This window comes from Musca autumnalis, unplaced genomic scaffold, assembly GCF_047663935.1.
Source record: "Musca autumnalis isolate F117 unplaced genomic scaffold, ASM4766393v1 scaffold_1, whole genome shotgun sequence".
NCBI classification, from domain to species: Eukaryota; Metazoa; Arthropoda; class Insecta; order Diptera; family Muscidae; genus Musca; species Musca autumnalis.
In genome coordinates, this window is record NW_027411644.1 from 294,998,054 (window position 1) to 295,016,927 (window position 18,874).

General features: G+C 36.0%; 2 protein-coding genes across 9 annotated transcripts in view; both read right to left on the reverse strand.

Annotated features, from left to right (window-relative positions):
- Positions 1–6,230: 6,230 nt before the first annotated feature.
- On the reverse strand, positions 6,231–7,206 carry LOC141391357 (glutathione S-transferase 1-like). The gene is made up of 2 exons (XM_073964265.1): positions 7,160–7,206; positions 6,231–7,059 (listed from the first exon to the last, which is right to left on the reverse strand). Exon 2 carries the CDS (start codon positions 7,045–7,047, stop codon positions 6,409–6,411), a length of 639 nt encoding a protein of 212 aa, XP_073820366.1. The 5' UTR covers positions 7,048–7,059; positions 7,160–7,206; the 3' UTR covers positions 6,231–6,408.
- A 6,412-nt stretch (positions 7,207–13,618) lies between these two features.
- Positions 13,619–18,874, reverse strand: part of LOC141389748 (glutathione S-transferase 1-1-like) — a 178,629-nt gene continuing 173,373 nt past the window's right edge. For all 8 annotated transcript variants that reach the window (XM_073961756.1, XM_073961760.1, XM_073961758.1 and 5 more), the window contains one exon: positions 13,619–14,294. In XM_073961756.1, the coding sequence (XP_073817857.1) occupies positions 13,657–14,292 (636 nt within the window). In that variant the 5' untranslated portion in view covers positions 14,293–14,294 and the 3' untranslated portion in view covers positions 13,619–13,656. The remainder of the gene's footprint in view (positions 14,295–18,874) is intronic.

Here is an 18,874-nt window from a genome sequence, read left to right on the forward strand (position 1 = left end):
AATATTTCACATATTGACCAAAATATTTATCAAAATATTACACATTTTTCTTGATAAAAACAAAATATTTTCTTGATTAAAAAAATAGTTGAATGCATTTTTTTCAATCGATAAAAAATATTCATATTTACAATTATTGTGTTGTTTTTTGTTAAATGCAAAGCCAAAAGCCACCAAAAAAGATACACACATTTATAAATAGTGGTGGTTATTTATTTAATTGAAATGCCAAGTACGAAAGCAACAACAGACGCCGCATAGGTACATAAAAATAACAGATGAAAGAAAGAAAAACGGAATGGAATAATTAATAACAGGAGTAAATAATAATAAAAGAAAACAAATCACTTTTAAATATAAAATACAAGGAACATCGTTGAACGCTTCTCGTTGTGAAATAAAACACATTCTTCTGCCACATTGAAAATCATCAGCGGAAAATGGGTATCTGTAATGTGAGAAATAGTACATCCATACATATTACAAATATATAAAATATTTTGATGTTGTTACCAATATCACATGCGGTTGCTTCTTTGTCTAATAAAATATTCTTCTTATCCTTTTTCATATTCGTTGCATATAATGCTATTTTGAGATACGTTTACTACGTACGGCGCCGCGACAGTACCTCCTCAATCTCACATAAACTGTACGGAGTTACCTTCGACAATCTTCTCAAAATTAAAGTTCTAACATTACTTCACAAAATCATATATACAAAGGAACCAAGGTATCTCTTCGCCTACTTACAATTCGCTCAGTCACCCAGAGGGAAAAAAAACTGATTATACCACGGCACCAATTCAAGGTCTCTGACTGGCATTCTTCATATACTCTGCTAAACTTTGGAACCAACTACCAGATAACATCCAACTCCTAGGCAATGCATCAATATTTAAATCAACACTTTACCGAATGTCGGTCCAAACATAACTTCATCTTCATTTTATTCTAATTATCGTACCCTAATCTATCTGAACGATTTCTTTAATAATTCATTGCAATATTTCCAAATATTTATTTCAGTTATCTCAACAATGTACTTTTTTTCCAATTATTATTACATTTACAGTTTATATTGTAGAGTATAATCATAAGAAATAAATTTTCTGCTAGTAATACAGTTATAAAAATACTTACCCACGCTGTCAATTATAACACTTCGGTGTTGTTGTGTGGGGTACTAATAAATAAATCAAATCAAATAAAATTCGTGAATTCAATTATAAAATCAATTGGCCATTTAATTTACTTGAAAGCACCTTTACTTTAAGAAAACACACAAACACAGATTTATTTCTGCACTACCGATCCACATACAACGACTGCTTTAAAGAAACTGCCAAAATAAACCAAACTGATGGTTAAAAAATGTTATCTGCCTTCCTTAACTACCAAACAGAAAAAAACATGAGAAGTCGTACCGTTTTTTCTTTCCATCTTCGTTTGGTAGTTTAATCAAAACCAGCAACAAAAAACTGTAACAAAGTTATTGTATACATACAAGCCATCACCCGAGCACAAATAAATAAACAAGCAAAATACCACACAAACGCACCATCCCTCCATGCCGCAAAAATTTCATCACCATGCTTTGAAATCATTGGTGTCCAAAATAAATGAGAGAGAATTGTTGGGAGAATAATGTCCCTTTGTTAAACAACGGCTGGCATGGCTCTCATTTGGATTTGTTATTCTCTGTTGTTACGACAACGTGCAGGCGTGTACATCAACGTTTGAAATATAAATAGCAACTACACTCACATCTCAAGAATAAAACACAGCACATTGATGTAGCGCTCTCTTTATGCCCTAAAAAAGTTCTTTCTCTCGCTCTTGAGAGCGAGAACATGCGGCAAACGTTGAAAACCATTTTAACTACAGAAATTTATTAATAACCATAAACAAATCGACTATTGATCGCTTACTAGTAACATTTTCATGTTTGATAAACATTTTCCCCATTATATTCGTAATATTTTATCGCCATTCGACAAAAATAGGGTGATAAAGTTTTTAATCAAAATTTCCAGAGGGTTTTTTTTGGTATGTGGGAAATTTTACATCTATAATGAAATTAGGTCAGAAAGCATGGACTTGGTCAACAAGAAATTGCAGTAAATATAACAGTTGTTAAAAAAGCTATTTTGTGTGAGAACTCATATTTCTAAAACAATTCGGATCACAAGGACTTTCTTCGAGAGAATTTTCAAAACACTCCTCGAACAGCCTTAAACTGCGAAAATTGTGGATATACAAGAATAAGTTGTCCGTTACAGGCCATTTTAGAACATGATTTAAATTTGGAAAAAAGAGAAGTAAGAGAGAGTTATAGTCGGACAGGGCCGACCATGTGATACCCTACTCCACTACACCTGGGCACTATTTTCCAAGGAATTTCATTTATATAATTGCGACATACATACATACATAAATACATATATACTTCGTCATTACTGGAAACGTAAGGTATTATTTTCCGTATTTTATAATGACCAATCGGGGCTTTTTCGCTACATATTATAAAAACAAGTTCGGAAGTATCAGTCAGCTGTGCCGATGGAGATATACCCTCAGCCTCGGACACAAACAAAGTAAATAAACTCAATACTTATAACTTGACAGCGGAATCCTATTCAAATGCATATATGGTTAGGATGGTCGTAGAGAAAATCTTATTAGACCGAAACTCGTTTTATCACAAAATAAAACGAATTAGGCCTAGAAATTTTTGCATATCGTGCATATTTTTACATATTTGCATAAAATGAACATATACATAAATGTATACAAGGATTTGTGGTCTAAAAATCCGACCAAAATGATTGAAATGTGGTATTAAGTCTTCTTTAGGGGTATGAAACTTTACACCTGAAATTTGTCCGGTAACTCCTGATTTCCGATATTTTGAAGGTTGGGGCCTCAACATCACACTTAAATGGCTGACATTTTGTATAAAGTCTTCGTTGGGAGTATAAAACTTTCAACCTGAAATTTGTCAGTATAGGTCCACGTCTTCATATAGCCCCCATAGAACGGTACCTCCCGATTTTCGGTATTTTGAAAGTTGTAGCCTCAATATCCCACCGACATCACTGAAATTGTGTATTTAGTCTTCTTTGGGGGTTCAAAACTTTCAACTTGCAATTTGTCGGTACAGGTCCACGTCTTCATATAGCCCCCATAAAACGGTACCTCCGGATTTCTGGTATTTTTAAGGTTGTGGCCTCAATATCCCTCCGAAGTGGATGAAATTTGGTATTAAGTCCTTGGGGGTATAAAACCTTCCACTTGAAATTTGTTGGTATAGGTCCACGTCTTCATATAGCCCCCATAGTACGGTACCTCCTGATTTCCGGTATTTTGAAAGTCGTGGCCTCAATATCCCGCCAAAATGGCTGAAATTTGGTATTAACTCTTCCTGTTGGGTTAACAACTTTCCAGCTAAATACTGTCGGTTTAGGTTCAGGCCTTCATATAGCCCCCATAGAACGATACCTCCCGATTTTCGGTATTTAGAAGGTTGAGGCTGTGTTTATACATTTCTCTATTTTATTGACTTGTCTGAAACGAATTTCAAACAGAAAAATTTTACATACAAACATTTTTGTACCTATTATTGAAATTAAAAAATATGTAAAATGCATAATGCAATTTTGCATATGTCATATGTTTCGATTGCAATTTAATCAGAAGCCAAAAATGTGCCCAGTCCCAATATTTGATATAAATCGGACCAAACATATGGGTTGCATAAAATTCCGCTGTCTACTTATCGTCTCTATGGTTTTTTAAATTTTGGGTCAATTTCCCAAAAAGAATGGACTTTAACCCCCCCAAAAATTGTACCGCCGTAACAAGGGTCTCAAAGACAAAAAAATGCAAAAAATGGAAACAATCCGAGACGAACCCAAAATTTGTGTATGAGGTACCGGAAGGAGTGATCCGATAAGGTCCATATTCGGACGTAATCCAAGTCTCTAAGAAATAATACGATGTACAAAATTAAGACCTAACCGGTTTCTCCCTTCGAGGGTTATCTTAGGCACTAGTCAGTTTAGTTTGCGTCGTCTCAGGAAATATGGACTTGCCCCAAAAAAAATGCATAGTCGTAAAAGGGGCCACAAGGCGAACATGTTTCAAACAAATTCAAAACGGTTCGAGAAGAGCTGTTAAACTATACTTTTCGCAAAAGAGTGGGCCGATATAGTCCATATTCGAACCTGATATATGCATGGAAATAATATTTCTACATCCCTCGTTTGGAACAATTCGGTTAGTCCCTTCTGGAACTATCGTGCGAATAATCTTAGCGAAAAATTTTTAACTTTTCTGGGGGTAATTAACGGAAGGGGTAGACCGATTTTGTCCATCTTCGAACTTAAACTAAGTTTGGACAACATGTACAAGGCCTAAAATTTGAACCAAATAGGTTGATTCTTCGAGAGTTATCGTGCGCACCAGCCAGCCAGACAGATGGGCGGACATGGGTAAATCGACTCCAAATTGTCTGAAATGGATTTCGTCTAAACATACTTGGGGTCTAAAATCATTATTTCGATAATCTCGTTGGTCTAAATGATGAGGGTATAAGCAAATATTAAAAGAATTTTAGAAATAGTTTTCGCTGATTTTTTTCGAATCGATCAATGAAAAAAGACCAATATTTCGTTACAATATTTCATTACATTTTACCAAAGGTATTACAAAAACTTTAAGACCCCGTACAGCATTGTAATTTTTAACACTTTAAAAACCTGGGAATCCTTCTTTCATGCTTTTAAAACTTTTCTATCATGATTGCGACATTTTGTAACATGAAATGTAAGAAAATCACAACAATAAAAACTCTGTTATCGGAGCACGCACATCAACATAATTGACATGTATGGAAAGTCGAGGGATCGTCTTTCAAAAATAACTCAGGTGGGCGGAATGTATCTGCCAGGAATAAATTTAGTTTTTTTTACAATTTTCCCACAAAGTTTTGGTCCATTACACCAGCTAAAAACTATCTGATCATCATGTAAATACCAAATTTCAGCCATTTCGGAGGACTATTGAGGCCACAACCTTCAAAACACTTAAAATCGGGAAGTACTGCTCTATGGAGGATGTATGAAGGCGTGGACCTATACTAACAAATTTCATTTGGAAAATTGTATACCCCAAATGAAGACTAGGTACCAAATTTCAGCCATTTCGAAGAAATATTGGGGGCACAACCTTCAAAATACCGTAAATCGGGAGGTACCGTTCTATGGGGGCTATATGAAGGCGTGGACCTTTACCGACACATTTCATATGCAAAGTTTTTTACCCCAAATGAAGACTAAATACCAAATTTCAGCCATTTCGAAGGAATATTGAGGCCACAACCTTCAAAATAACATAAATCCGGAGGTTCCGTTCTATGGGGCTATATGAAGGCGCAAGCTTATAGCGAAAAAATTCTGGGGAAAAGTTTAATACTACCAACGAAAACTAAATACCGAATTACAGCCATTTCGGTGTGATAATGAAGCTAAAACTTTAAAAATGCCGAAAATCAGGTGGTGCCGTTCTATGGGGGCTGTATCAAAACGTGGACCGATATAGCCCATTTGCAATACCAAACATCCTAGTAGTAATAGAAACGTATATACCAAATTACAAAGCTCGATCTTAAAAGTTATATCTTATATCGACTTCGAATTTTATCCTGATCAAAAATATATATTCTTTATAGGGTCTCCGATGAATATTTCAATGTGTTACAAACAGAATAACAAATTTAATTATACCCTCCATATTATGGTGGAGGGTAGAAAAATGGTATATAACATAGGGGCTATACAGCGAATATTTCGCGGTGTTACATGAATTTTTAGCAAAACAAACTTATAATACCCTTCCCCATTGTCACCCACTCTCTTCATAGTTTTGCTTCGGTCAATGCTGATTGGAGTTTCTAATTTTTCCGGTGAATCATTAAGCATTCGAGAGCTTCTGAGTAGCCATTCAGAGCTACAGATAGTTCTTCAAAATATTCAGCGCGAATTGACTACTGTACTAATGATCACCCCATGATCAAGTGCGATAGAAGAGAAACTTCATGTAGTCCCTTCAGCCGCCTGTTTCCTTAATCTCAATTTTACCATTGCAAAATAAAACTGTTCTTCAAAATACAGTAAATCTTAAGGTAAAAGGTAAGAAAACAGTAAAGTAGAGTTGGTTTTTTGTTTGTTCGTTTATTGATTGGATTATTCGGTTTCAATTTCACTTCGAGTGTAACATTTAGGTTAAAGTCATGTACCAGATTTGTTTTTTCTTTTTCTTAATATAAGAAAATATAGTAATAGAGTAACCCAAACACAAAAAATACATATTTCTCTCCCTCTTCTGCTTTGTAAATTTCTCATTTTCTTATTTTCTTGGCTTAAAATATTTCATATCGTTGCAGTCGATAACATTCTGTTCATAGCCGGGTATAACCTGTTTACAATTGGCATACCATTTGGCCACATTGGGATAGTTGCTGTAATCGAAACCGGCCGACTCAAAGTTAGTCATGGTTGTAACCAAAGATATGTCGGCAATTGTGTAGGTATCTGTATCGGCAACATACGGTTTGGTGGTCAAAAAGGTGTCCAACATTTCAAAGGCATTTTCAATTTCTTTGAATTTTTCTGGATCAGGAGTGGCATTGAACATTATAATTGGTCGATAATAATCCATGAAACTCTTGAAGAATACACCCATATCAAAATATAAACGTTGATTGATAATTGCCTTTGTTTTGGGTACTTTGGGATACAAAAGGCCACTTTTGTCATATTTCTCAGCCAAGTAGATGAGAATGGGTCGTGACTCCCACAGAGCAAAACCATCATCGACAATTGTCGGAACACAATGTTGGGGATTTAATTTAAGGAATTCGGGACTCATTTGTTCACCTTCCATCAGGTAGACAATTTTCTTGTTCAATGTTACACCAACTGCCTTGGCGCACATTTCCACAGCACGACATGGTGGAGAAGGGGGCAAATAGTAGAAATCCATCATTATTGTAATTAACTGCAATTGAAGTTGATTGACATTTCCATTAATAAAAGTTGTTACAATTGCTTTACACAAATGTGTCGGAAACTATTGGACAATTATATTTGTGTGTTACCTGCTAAAAGAATACGTGTCCCCCGTTAGAGTTTTACTTAACAAATAATAAGAATTCGAAATTGACTCAACTATTGTTCGGTCCCATTATTTATTGAGGATTACCAAAAACATTTTGTGTTATCGCAGAGCATGATAAGATTGGGCTGCACGATTAAAATGACGTAGCTTTTTACCTTATCGAAAATATGTATGTTATTAGAAATGCTTATGAATGTTTCCGTAAACATAATGGACGAAGTATGATTAACTATTTATTAATGGACTCGATGTGTTATTAAAGTTTGTTTTAAAAAGTGGTGTGCAAATAGCAGCCATATTTGTCATAAACTTATAGTTCGTAGTATGGGAGAATTGAACACAAAAACTTAGAAAAATTGTTAAAAAATTCGTTTTGATTTCAAATCAAAAGTTTTGCAAAAGGTGTAAACAACGTATGGACTCCGCATTTGCACTCACAACTGCATGTTCATATTCGTAGGTTTCTCTATAGTTTTGCTGACATTTTGTTTCGTGTATACTGTTATGAGCGAATAAATTGTAGATAGTCTATCGACATGGTTGTGAAAACGACTAACACTTTAAGGAAGCAAATTGCTTCTAAACATACGCGCTACGTAGTGCAGGAATATTCAAACCTGCCAAAATAAAGCACTGATGCCCGTAATTTCTACGCGTAGTTATCTATGAGTTCATAGATATCTCCCGTGTAAGCAAAATTTTATAATTTCAACTCATAGGTAACGTTACCAGGCCAAAAACGGCGTGTTACTTACACCAAGGATTTTACCGGGTTGATCGTGCCAATGTGTTAAAAGATGTAAAACACTTATATATGGCAATGATTTTGCGAAATCATAAATGAAAATCACCAATGTTACCACATTATTTCAAAAATTACACCCATCGGTAAATAACACCTTGAAATTACCAAACGCGTAGGTAAAGATAACTAATAGGTAGCTACCTACCGGTTACCTAGGCGTTGAAATGGCGGGAATGAGGACTGCAACGCAGAGCCTCTTCATGACACTAGAGTTGGGCAATCTCGTTCAATTGAACGATCCGGATCACTGTCCTCGTTCAAAGACGAATGAGTAACATCATAAAAACCAACGTGTGATATTAAGTATATAGTGACCCGGATCGTTCAATTGAACAAGATTGACCAACTCTACATGACACCAGTGGACATCTCTCTGAGGAGACGAAGATTCGATGTAGTACCTGCTTGGGTGTTAAAACTGTGAGCATTTCCCCTCTCAGGAACGTCAAGAGAGTTCTTCATGATCTGGAGCATTGTTAGCCAGCAGAGAAAAAGCGACATTAAATCCTATGCACGCGTGCATAGGCATTTGTGTTACTTGTGCTTACGCAGCTTGTGTGGTTATAATTAGTGTGTAAAACTAATGGTGGTGGTTTTGTGTTTTGCTGCTAATTGAGTAAGCAACCAATTGTACAGGCGAGAACCTATAGATGCAGTTGTGCCTGCCTGCAAAGATGCATTTTAAATACCGTACTCAGGGTTTAAAATGCTAACGCCATATTAGCAAAATCACCGAATATTTGCAGCTTTGCCTGCTAAAATTTCTTCGAAATATGTTTAGCAACAATGAACAACGGCAACATGTAGCAACAAATTTCACAAAAATGTTGCTAGCGATGCTGATGCTATTTGACATTGTTGCTATAATAAAAAAGCTTTAGACAGGCATAATCATATTTTGCAGCACACATGATCAACACATATCAATTGTTTTTGAGATCAGGGTTACCAGTGCAATGCATTAAAAATCACGATATAATTAATTCCACTTTTTCGTTCAAAGGACATGTGAATTTTTGGTGAAGCCGTTCAAAATATATTTTTTATTTTTAAACAATAATAATTAGTATTCTTTAGGTTCTACCATATGATGGAGACATTTTGACATTGAATGACACCTTTTTTATTACTGCGGTGGCAACCCTAATCACTAAAAACACCCTCAGTTGCTAATTCGCTGCGACGAATTGTCAGCCGACTGCTAAATATGTAGCGTGGTTGTCGATTATGCCTAACGAAAAAAAGATTAGGCGTAAAAAACTAAATAATCGAAAATGTAAAAAAAAAATAAATATGCGTTCGGTTGCTTATTTAGCCGTGTGTGTGAATAATGTGTAGCAGTTGAAGTGTACAGCTACTGGTAATGTTTTAGATGCTGGCTTTTAAACCCTGACCGTACTTGGATACCACCCTTATGCATCTCAGCAGAAGAGCGACAGCTGCCAAGCTAAACACGAGTGGTGTTAGCCCAGAAGAATAAGAAACAAGTAACAAGTAAAAAAGGGTTAAGTTCGGCCGGGCCAAACTTATACCCTCCACCATAAAATATTCTGAACTGAAACGGAATAATTATATTCTTTACTGTCCACAATTTTAGAGATATTTGTGACCACTTATACCTTAATAAGGTAGAAAAAGCATAAAAATGTATTCAATCGGTAGGGAACTTTATATTGGGCTATAATATAATTGTTCCACAAACATCCCAGGCGGGACAGGGGAGACTTCTCTCATATCAATGAGTGCACCCCGATTCATATTAGCTCAATGATATGGGACCTACTGTTTATCGCCGAGTCCGAACGGCGTGTCTAAGACACCACTTGTAGAGAAGTTATACAAGGCTGAAATACTCAGAAAATGTCGCCAACATTACTAAGGGTATTTTGCCACCGTTGAAAAGTGTTTTATGTTTACTGGCCGGGGAACCGAACCCACGACCTTTAGCGTGCAAGGCGGGTGTGCATACCATTGCACCACGGTGGCACCCTATATTGGGCTATATCAAAGTGAAAAACGGGAGGTACTATATGGACCTATGTTGACGGTTTTTGATGGATATGTTTTGTGGCCACTGGGAACCCCAAACGTGAAATGACAGGTAGTTCGGTCAAAAAATGTAGTTAAAATCCACAACGTTATATGGGGGCTATACCAAAAAGTGTTCCGATATAGCCCATCTTCGAACTTGACCTGCCTATAGAAAAAATAGGCTCGGGTGCAAAAATATAGGGCTCTAGCTCAATTATTACGCTAGAGTGATTACAACAGACGGACAGACAGACAGACGGACATGGCTAGATCGTCTTAGAATTTTATCCTGATCAAGAATATATATACTTTATATATATACTTTATAAACAGAAAAACAAACATAATCGGCAGATCCGTTCGAGAATTATCTTGCGCTCCAACCACTACATACGGTGTCATGGGGTTTTTTTTCACCTTTCAAGCTATTTTCTCAGGAAGTATGGACTTGCCCCTGATGAAACTTGTACTGCAAAAATCAAAGCGATTCGAGAGCAGGTCCTAAACTGCACATTTCCGAAATTTTAGGTGGAGATATTTTGGGACCACGCATACCCAAATGCCCAAATATCGTTAGAAAGTGTATCAAAACATCTCTTCAATCGGGCGGCCCCTTTAAATGGAGGCTGTATAAAAGTTTGGACCTATTTTGACATGTTTTCGTGGAGAAGTCTTGTGAACACTGGGAACTTCAAATGTCAAATTACAGATAGTTCGGTCAACAAAGGCAGCTAAACTCCTCAAAATACATAAAATATAACTCATATATATTAAAAATTTTTGGTGGAGAAACATTAAATGTTAAATTACAGATGATTCGGACAAAACACCTAAAATCATGGGGCACCGTTATATAGGCTCTATAACAACACATGGACCTATTTTGATAATTTTTGGTGGATAAGTTTTGTGACCACTGGGAACTACAAATGTCAAATAACAGCTAGTTCGGTCAAAAATTAGCTAACATTCTCAAAATACCTAAAATCAGGAGATATCGTTATATGCGAGCTATACCAAAACATGGAACTATATTGACAAGTTTCAGTGGAGAGGTGATATTACCGCAAGGAACCTCAAATGGCAAATTACGGCTAGTTCGGTTAAAAATTGTGTCTAAATTGGAAGGCACCAATATTTGGGAGCTATACCAAAACATCGAAATATGTTGACAATTTTAGATGGAGATGTTTGGGACCACTGGGAACCTCAAATGGCAAATTGCCGCTAGTTCGGGAAAAAATGCAGCTAAAATGCTCAAAACACCGAAGATTGGGAAGGTATTGTTATATGAATTCTATACCAAAACATGTTTTTGACCACTAGGAACCTCACATGTGAAATTACAGGTAGTTCGTCAAAAATGTAGGTAAAACCCTCAAAATATCAAAAATCAGGAGGTACCGTTATATGGGGGCTATACCCAAACATGAACCTTTATTGAAAGTTGTTGGTGTAAATGTTTTACGACCACTGTTAACGTCAAATATTAAATTACAGGTAGTTCGGCCCAAAAATTTAACTAAAATCCGAAAAACACCGAAAATCGGAAGGTACCGTTATATGGGGCTATGTTTTGGGCTATACCAAAATATAGACCTATGTTGACAATTTTTGGTGCAGATGTTTTGTGATCGCTGGTGACCTCAAATGTTAAATTAGAGGCAATTCGGTCCAAGAATTTAGCTAAAATCCGCAAAGTACCGAAAATCAGGAGGTACAGTTATATGGGGCTATAGCAAAACGTGAACCGATATAGCCCATATTCTAACTTGACCTTCCATGAAAAACTACAATCAATTTATCGTTCTAGCCCAATTATTGTGGACGCTAGAGTGATTACAATAGACGGATGGATGAACATGATTATGTCTACACAGAATTTTATCCTGATCATGAATATATATAGTTTATAGGGTCGCAAATGATTATTTCAATGCGTTACAAACGGAAAAACAAACTTAATATACCCTCCATACTATGCTTTACTAAAGCGTTAAGCTCCTCTGGAGACGCTAATTGAAGGATGTCACTTTCGTTTACACAAGAACAATTTATAGAATAAACTATTTTAGCTACAAAGAAGACCAAATACCAAATTTCAGCCTGGACTGACACAGGAAAAATGTATATAGCAGTAATAGGGGCCATGAGGATAGGTGTTGTCTGATATATATCTTCTTGGAACTTCATGCACGTTTGGAAGCAATTTTGCGATGTGAAAAGTTTCGGCGAAATCTCATACACATTTCGTAAGCTATTGCGCCCACAATTCATTTTAATTTTCGCTGGCAGGGCTCTTTAGATTTGTTAGAAAAAAATATCATCGTAATAAATGCCACAAGGACCATCTGCTGGAAAACTTTTAAACCGATTTGATTTTTCAAATTGTGTATGGAAGGTACCAGAAGGATATGACCGTTATAGTCCACGTTCCATCCTGATTTATGTCGGGAAGAAATATTGCAACGTTACCCCATTCGCAAGTTATCTTACACAGAATTTTTGTGAATATTTGTTAATTTTTTGGAGGGAGACACTTGAAAAAGTGGTCCGATATGGCCCATCATCGAAGTTACACTAAGTCTGAGGGAAAATATTAGGATGTGTACATTTTTAACCCAATCGGAGTAACCGATTCGAGAGTAATAGTTCGCTCCAACCAGCCATACAGGCTTGGTAAAATCGACTTCAATATGGGCACCTCCCGATTATCGGTATTCTGACGGTTAAACCTAAATTAGTTGACATTTGATTTTCCCTTAAGTCACAAAACTTTTCCAGCAAATATTGTCAGCATAGGTCCATGTTTTGGCGCAGATTCCATATAACTCCAGATTTTTGGTATTTTGAGGATTTTAGGTACCCCTTTACAGAACTACCTATTATTTGACATATGAGGTTACCAGTGGTCGAAAAATGTCTCCATCAAAAATTGTCAACATAGGTCCATGTTTTGGTATAAAAGTTTACCTCTCGTTTTTCGATATTTTGAGGGTTTCAGGTAAATTTTGTGACTGTATTACCCGTAATTTGACATTTGAAATTGGTGGTCACAGAAAATTTTAAGTATAGGTCCACACTTTGTTAAAGTGCCCATATAAAGGTACCGCCCGAGTAAAGACATTTTAGATATATTTTATGACCTAGTAATTTAGGCATGTTCGAAAAACTTCTCCAACTAAAATTGTGGTCAGATTATTACATTTTGATATTTTTGGTGGTGGAGGGTAAAAAAAGTTCGGCCCGGCCGAACTTAACCATTTTTTGCTTGTTACTGCTAAGTCTTTGACTGTTTGGTTCCTGGTACACCTCTTGATATGTGAGAACATCTATTGACCGGTGTAACCTTCTCATGTTGTTCTGGCTAGCCACATTCTCGACTATATTTTTTCAGACCTTCTCGAAACTTTCTTTTGTCACTTCCTTCAGTGTTCTGCAGCTGATTTGCTATTTGTAGTGATCTCACTGTTATTCAAAAGCATTTTAAGTTCACATAATTGAGAAATTCCATTCATAATAGACTCCAGTCAGTCATAAGGCTGAGTGCTTTAAAAAAGCTATCCCATTTTCAAATATTTTTTTCGAATAAAAAAACCAATATAAATTTGCATACATACATTCAATATATTAATTAGTATTTACAATTTATTACGGAAAATCTTTTCAAATATCTTGCAGCCCTCTAAATTTTCAGCATATCCGGGAACAGCAGTTTTACACTCCTCATACCATCTGGCAACATTGGCATATTTGCGAAAATCATATTTAACAGAATCGAATGTAGTTACCGTTGACAGAAGAGATATATCAGCTATTGTCACAAAGTCACCGGCAGCAAATTTGTTACCCTCTAAGAGGGTGTTAAATAATGTGAACGCTTGTTCGATGTTAACTAACATATTTGGATCGGCAGGGGCACCAGTCAACATTGTCGGATAATAGTAATCGGCAAAACTTTTATTCAGTGTTGTCAAATCAAAGAACATGCGATGGTGGACAAGTGCACGCTGTTTTGGACATGCGGGATACCATTTCTTTTCAGTGTCGAATTTATCACACAAATAAATCATAATAACACGCGATTCCCATAGGATAAAATCACCGTCGACCAATGTCGGTACTGTGTGTTGTGGATTGATTTTAAGAAATTCCGGTGTCAGATGTTCCTCCTTGCGGAGATTAAGAAATTTTTTATTCAATTCTACACCCAATGCTTTGGCGGTCATTTGAACGGCACGACAAGGGGCAGATGATGGGATGTAATAAAAATCCATGACTGAAATTAAATAGAAAAACAAACAAAAAAAGAGGAATTAGTTTTCTGACTTTGGTAGTTAGAGAGTTTAGACACACACCTGTTCTGTTTTTGCTACTTTTTCTCGAGAACGTTTCAAAATTAATGATTTGTATTCTAATGTCTTAAGCAACCAACCCGAAAAACTATTATTTGAATGCCACTTACTATAAATTTTGTCTGCATTGTTTCAACAACCAGTAAAAAACTGATAACAAATAATCGCAAACAATTTTATAGATTAAAGAATAACTGAGCAATCGCCTTAGCATTTGGGAGTAGTATCAGCTTGCTTTGAATTTCATTACATCTTCATTCCCAAAAAATAGTACGAGGCGCGTTATACAAAGTTTTTATACCCTCCACCCTAGTATGGAGGGTATATTAAGCTTGTTTTTCCGTTTGTAACGCATTGAAATACTCATTTGCGACCCTATAATGTATATATGTTCGTGATCAGGATATTCTGAGTCGATTTATGCGTGTAAATTAGAGTGAATCAAAAAAACATTTCTATGGAATTTCAAAGTACTATAGAAACAAAGATCGATAGGTTAGTTCGGGTGGGTGACGTAGGGGATGAGAGATACCAAGGAACGGTCCTGACCGGCTTTAACATGGCAAAGTCCAGGATTTATGTTGGTCCCTCTCTCATCTCAAGTGGACACTGACCTCCCCGTTAGTAACCCTCAGGGACGTACGCAGGGGGGGGGGCACTGGGGGCCCGGGCCCCCCCCGAAATGGTTTGGTCGACTACAATTTTTTGAGCTACTTTAACAAATTATTACGATTTTTTCTCTAAAATAATTTTTGTTTTTAAAATTTCAAATGAAAACATCATCAAGTTGTCTAAGAAATATTCAATTTTTTTTTGTTTGAATACTCTTTTTAGAGAAACTTCCAGTAAAACTGAATTCCTTCTTTATGCCATGCCAGTGTTTTGGAATTCTGTAATGAATATAAAGGTCTTGAGGCTTTAAACTCATTTTGTATTCAAATCATTTACAAATTCAGTATTGTGCGGAGTATATCTCGAAAAGCAGTTAGAAAATTGTTTTACTGCCATAATCAAAATTTCGTATTCCTATTTCATATCAACTTGTTGCTAAACAGTGGGATAAAATAATGGAGAAAAATGTATTGTTGTGCATTATCAAGTGATAATATCTGCTACAAATAGCGTGCCCATCTGATTTTTTTCCTATCAGTAACAAATTTGTAGCTGAAAACAACCGTAAACGAAATTAATGCTCAAACTTTCGTTATATGGTATCGTATTAAAATCTGCTGTTATTTGTATTGTATATTACAGTGCTCTTGAACCAAATTTAAATGAAAGAAGCTTAGATGAGAAAATCAAAAAAAAATAATTTTTAGGGTTTTTAGGTTTTGCTGGGAAACCACAAGCCCTATCAAAATGGAACCAAAGAAAATTTTTTAGCAGTGAAAATTCTCTACAATATTGTTCATATATGATATTTTCGTAGTATTTACCAATTCTGAGACAATTCACTGACTGTATCGTCTCCTTATAAGACAATGTCAGGAATACAATTTCCTAACTTATACTTATATATCTCAAAAATGGTACAGCCGAGTAAAAAAATTACGAATTCCAATCTTGTAAAGAATTTTCACCGCTATACGATTTTCTGTAGTCCCATTTCGACAAGATTTACTGTTTTGAAGCAAATCGTGAAAACTTAACAAAAAAAAAAAAAAAACTAAAAATGTGACCTGAACGTCTATATCTCAAAAATGGTAAAACCTAGGAACAAATCAAACAAATTTTCAAAGTTACAACATTTTCTTTAGCCCCATTTCGATAGGATTTGTGGTTTCTAAGCAAAATCGCGAAAACCTAAAATAAAACTAAAAATGTGAACTTATTTAAAATTCATTCAAGCGATTTTTTCTTGTTTTTGGATTTTTCTAATCTATAAACATTGCTGTTTCAGAATCCACAAAAACTTCCCAGTTGTAAGCTCCATTCATTTAACGTTGGTTCAAGAGCACCGTGATATTGAACCCTCGGTCATTAGGCTAACGATAAAAATGTACCTTATCGAAATAATGTTCTTAGACTAATCATATATTTTGACGAAACACGCGTCAAACTATTTGGAGTCGATTTATGCCAGTTCGTTCGTGTGTCTGGCTCGTGCCCATTATAACTCTCGGATAGATCAACAGATTTGGTCCAAATTTTGGATCTCGCAATATTTTGTCCAAAATTCCTTTGGACACCAGACTTCAAAATGTTTCCCTAAAATCTTGAGCAAAGTCCAATCCGATTTTTTCGAGACCTAGAGTAGGTTCGAATATGGATTATATCGATTCACTCCTTCAGATTTCTTCAACACAAAATTTCAATTATCCGATTTGACCGAAACATCCTAAAATTACGTACATATCAAATTCTGAAACTTCCTGGCTATACAATTTATAGAAAAAAATTGGCTATGTAGGCCGTATTCGATCTGTCTTGGGTGCCACCGTGGTGCAATGGTATGCACGCCCGCCTTGCACGCAGAATGTCGAGGGTTCGATTCCCCGGCCAAGCAACATCAAACATTTTTCAACGGTGGCAAAATACTCCTCAGTAATGTTGGCGACATTTCCTGAGTATTTCAGCCTTGAAAAACTTCTCCACAAGTGGTGTCTTAAGACACGCCGTTCGGACTCGGCGATAAAAAGTAGGTCCATATCATTGAGCTAAATACGAATCGGGGTGCACTCATTGATATAAGAGAAGTCTCCCTTGTCCCGTATGGGATGTTGTGGAACAATGATCCGTCTATATACATATAAAAGTCCCAACTCACACAGGCTGAGGGTATATCTCTGTAGGCAAACCCGACTGTTACTTTTTACTTGCTTTCTAGAAAACAAAATTTATGAATTTTCATAAGTTTGTATCCGCTGTGCCGACAGAAGTGATTGGTCGTTGGAAAGTTTGTAAGGTCATCGAGTCCATAAACATCTAGTCGTACAATTAAGATAGAAATATGCGGCAACAACAACATCAATGGATTTTTTCGTCTAAAACTATTTTTTCATGATTTAGCTAAAATGTTGCCGAGCTTTTTTTAGTGATATTTTTCGACCATGTGTTAGCACAGTCTCAAACAGTACTGCGAGTTGGATTCGGAGTCTATGAGTCGTATATGCATCGCTCGGATCCTGATTTTTTTTTCTATTTTTAATGTAATTTTCTGAATTATTAGTTGGCTTTCACGGACTCTGCTTGTAAAATAGCAAAGTTTTGGTGTTTATTAAGTGCATATAAAATATTATTTTGTTACAATAATACAAAACTTTTTTAATGACATGAAGTTAGTGTGTGATAAAGAAGAAACGGCGTTATGTTCGGATCGAACTGTTTATTTCCTCCAAACAATGTATATATCTATTCGACATATTCGCGAATGCAATTCCTGCATTTATTTTCACCACTTTTTGCATGGAAGTTCTCCCAACAAAATGATTTCCAAAATCCATATTACCGACGATATTTTTAAAAACTATGCTAATAGCCTCGAATATAGAAAATGTTTCGAAAGCTATTCGCTGCGGGATTAAGAACCCAAAATGCCAAATAAGAGGTAATGTGGTTGAAAATTCTGGGATACACCAAAACGTACCTATTCTATATGGGTAATATTTATTTGAAAGATTTTTTAGTTATTGCTTCAGTTCTGTTGGAGAATTTGGCTAAAAACTTTTGTAAGGAGACTATGCCGAACGTGGTCTGATATGGGTTATCCAAGGACTGATATATTTTAATCAGTTCCAAATTTCAATCTTGTATCTAAAATATTGTGATCTCTCTCTTTTGAATGTATATACTTTGTGGCAATATTGAATATACATAAAATCTATTAAAACCCCTTTAAAATAGCTTTACGTAACGATACCCAACATTTTTAATTTTCATAATTTTTGGTCAAGTTGGGCCCCCCCCGAAATGAAATCCTGCGTACGTCCCTGGTAACCCTCCCCTAGAAAAAGCATCCTACTAGGAAAAAGAAAAGAAAAACAAATCCCTCTAAAGTTGACGACCCCCGCAAAAGCTTTTAAGGACCATGATCTGCGAATCTGCACCTGGAATGTTTGCACTCTTTATAGAGAAGGTGCGGTTTACGCATTGGCAGATGTACTTGAAAAGTACAAGGCCGATATTACTGCCATACAGGAAATACGATGGAACTGGAGAGGCGTCAAAACAACACCTAAAGGTGACGCACTGTATTATAGCTGCCATGATGTAAAGCATGCATTTGGTTGCGGATTTGTAGATGGTCGGGCGTTAAAACACCTGGTCTCCAGCTTCACACTCGTGAATGAAAGACTTGCTACAATTCAAATAAAAGCAAATTTCTTCAACATCAGCTTTAATTGCGCTCATGCTCCCACTGAAGACAAGGATGAACAGACCAAAGATATATTTTATGAGCGCTTAGAAGAAAAATATGACCGTTGTCCTGCCCATGACATTAAAATTATTCTAGGCGATTTTAATGCCAAAATTGGAAAGGAAAATATCTTTGGCCCAACAGTGA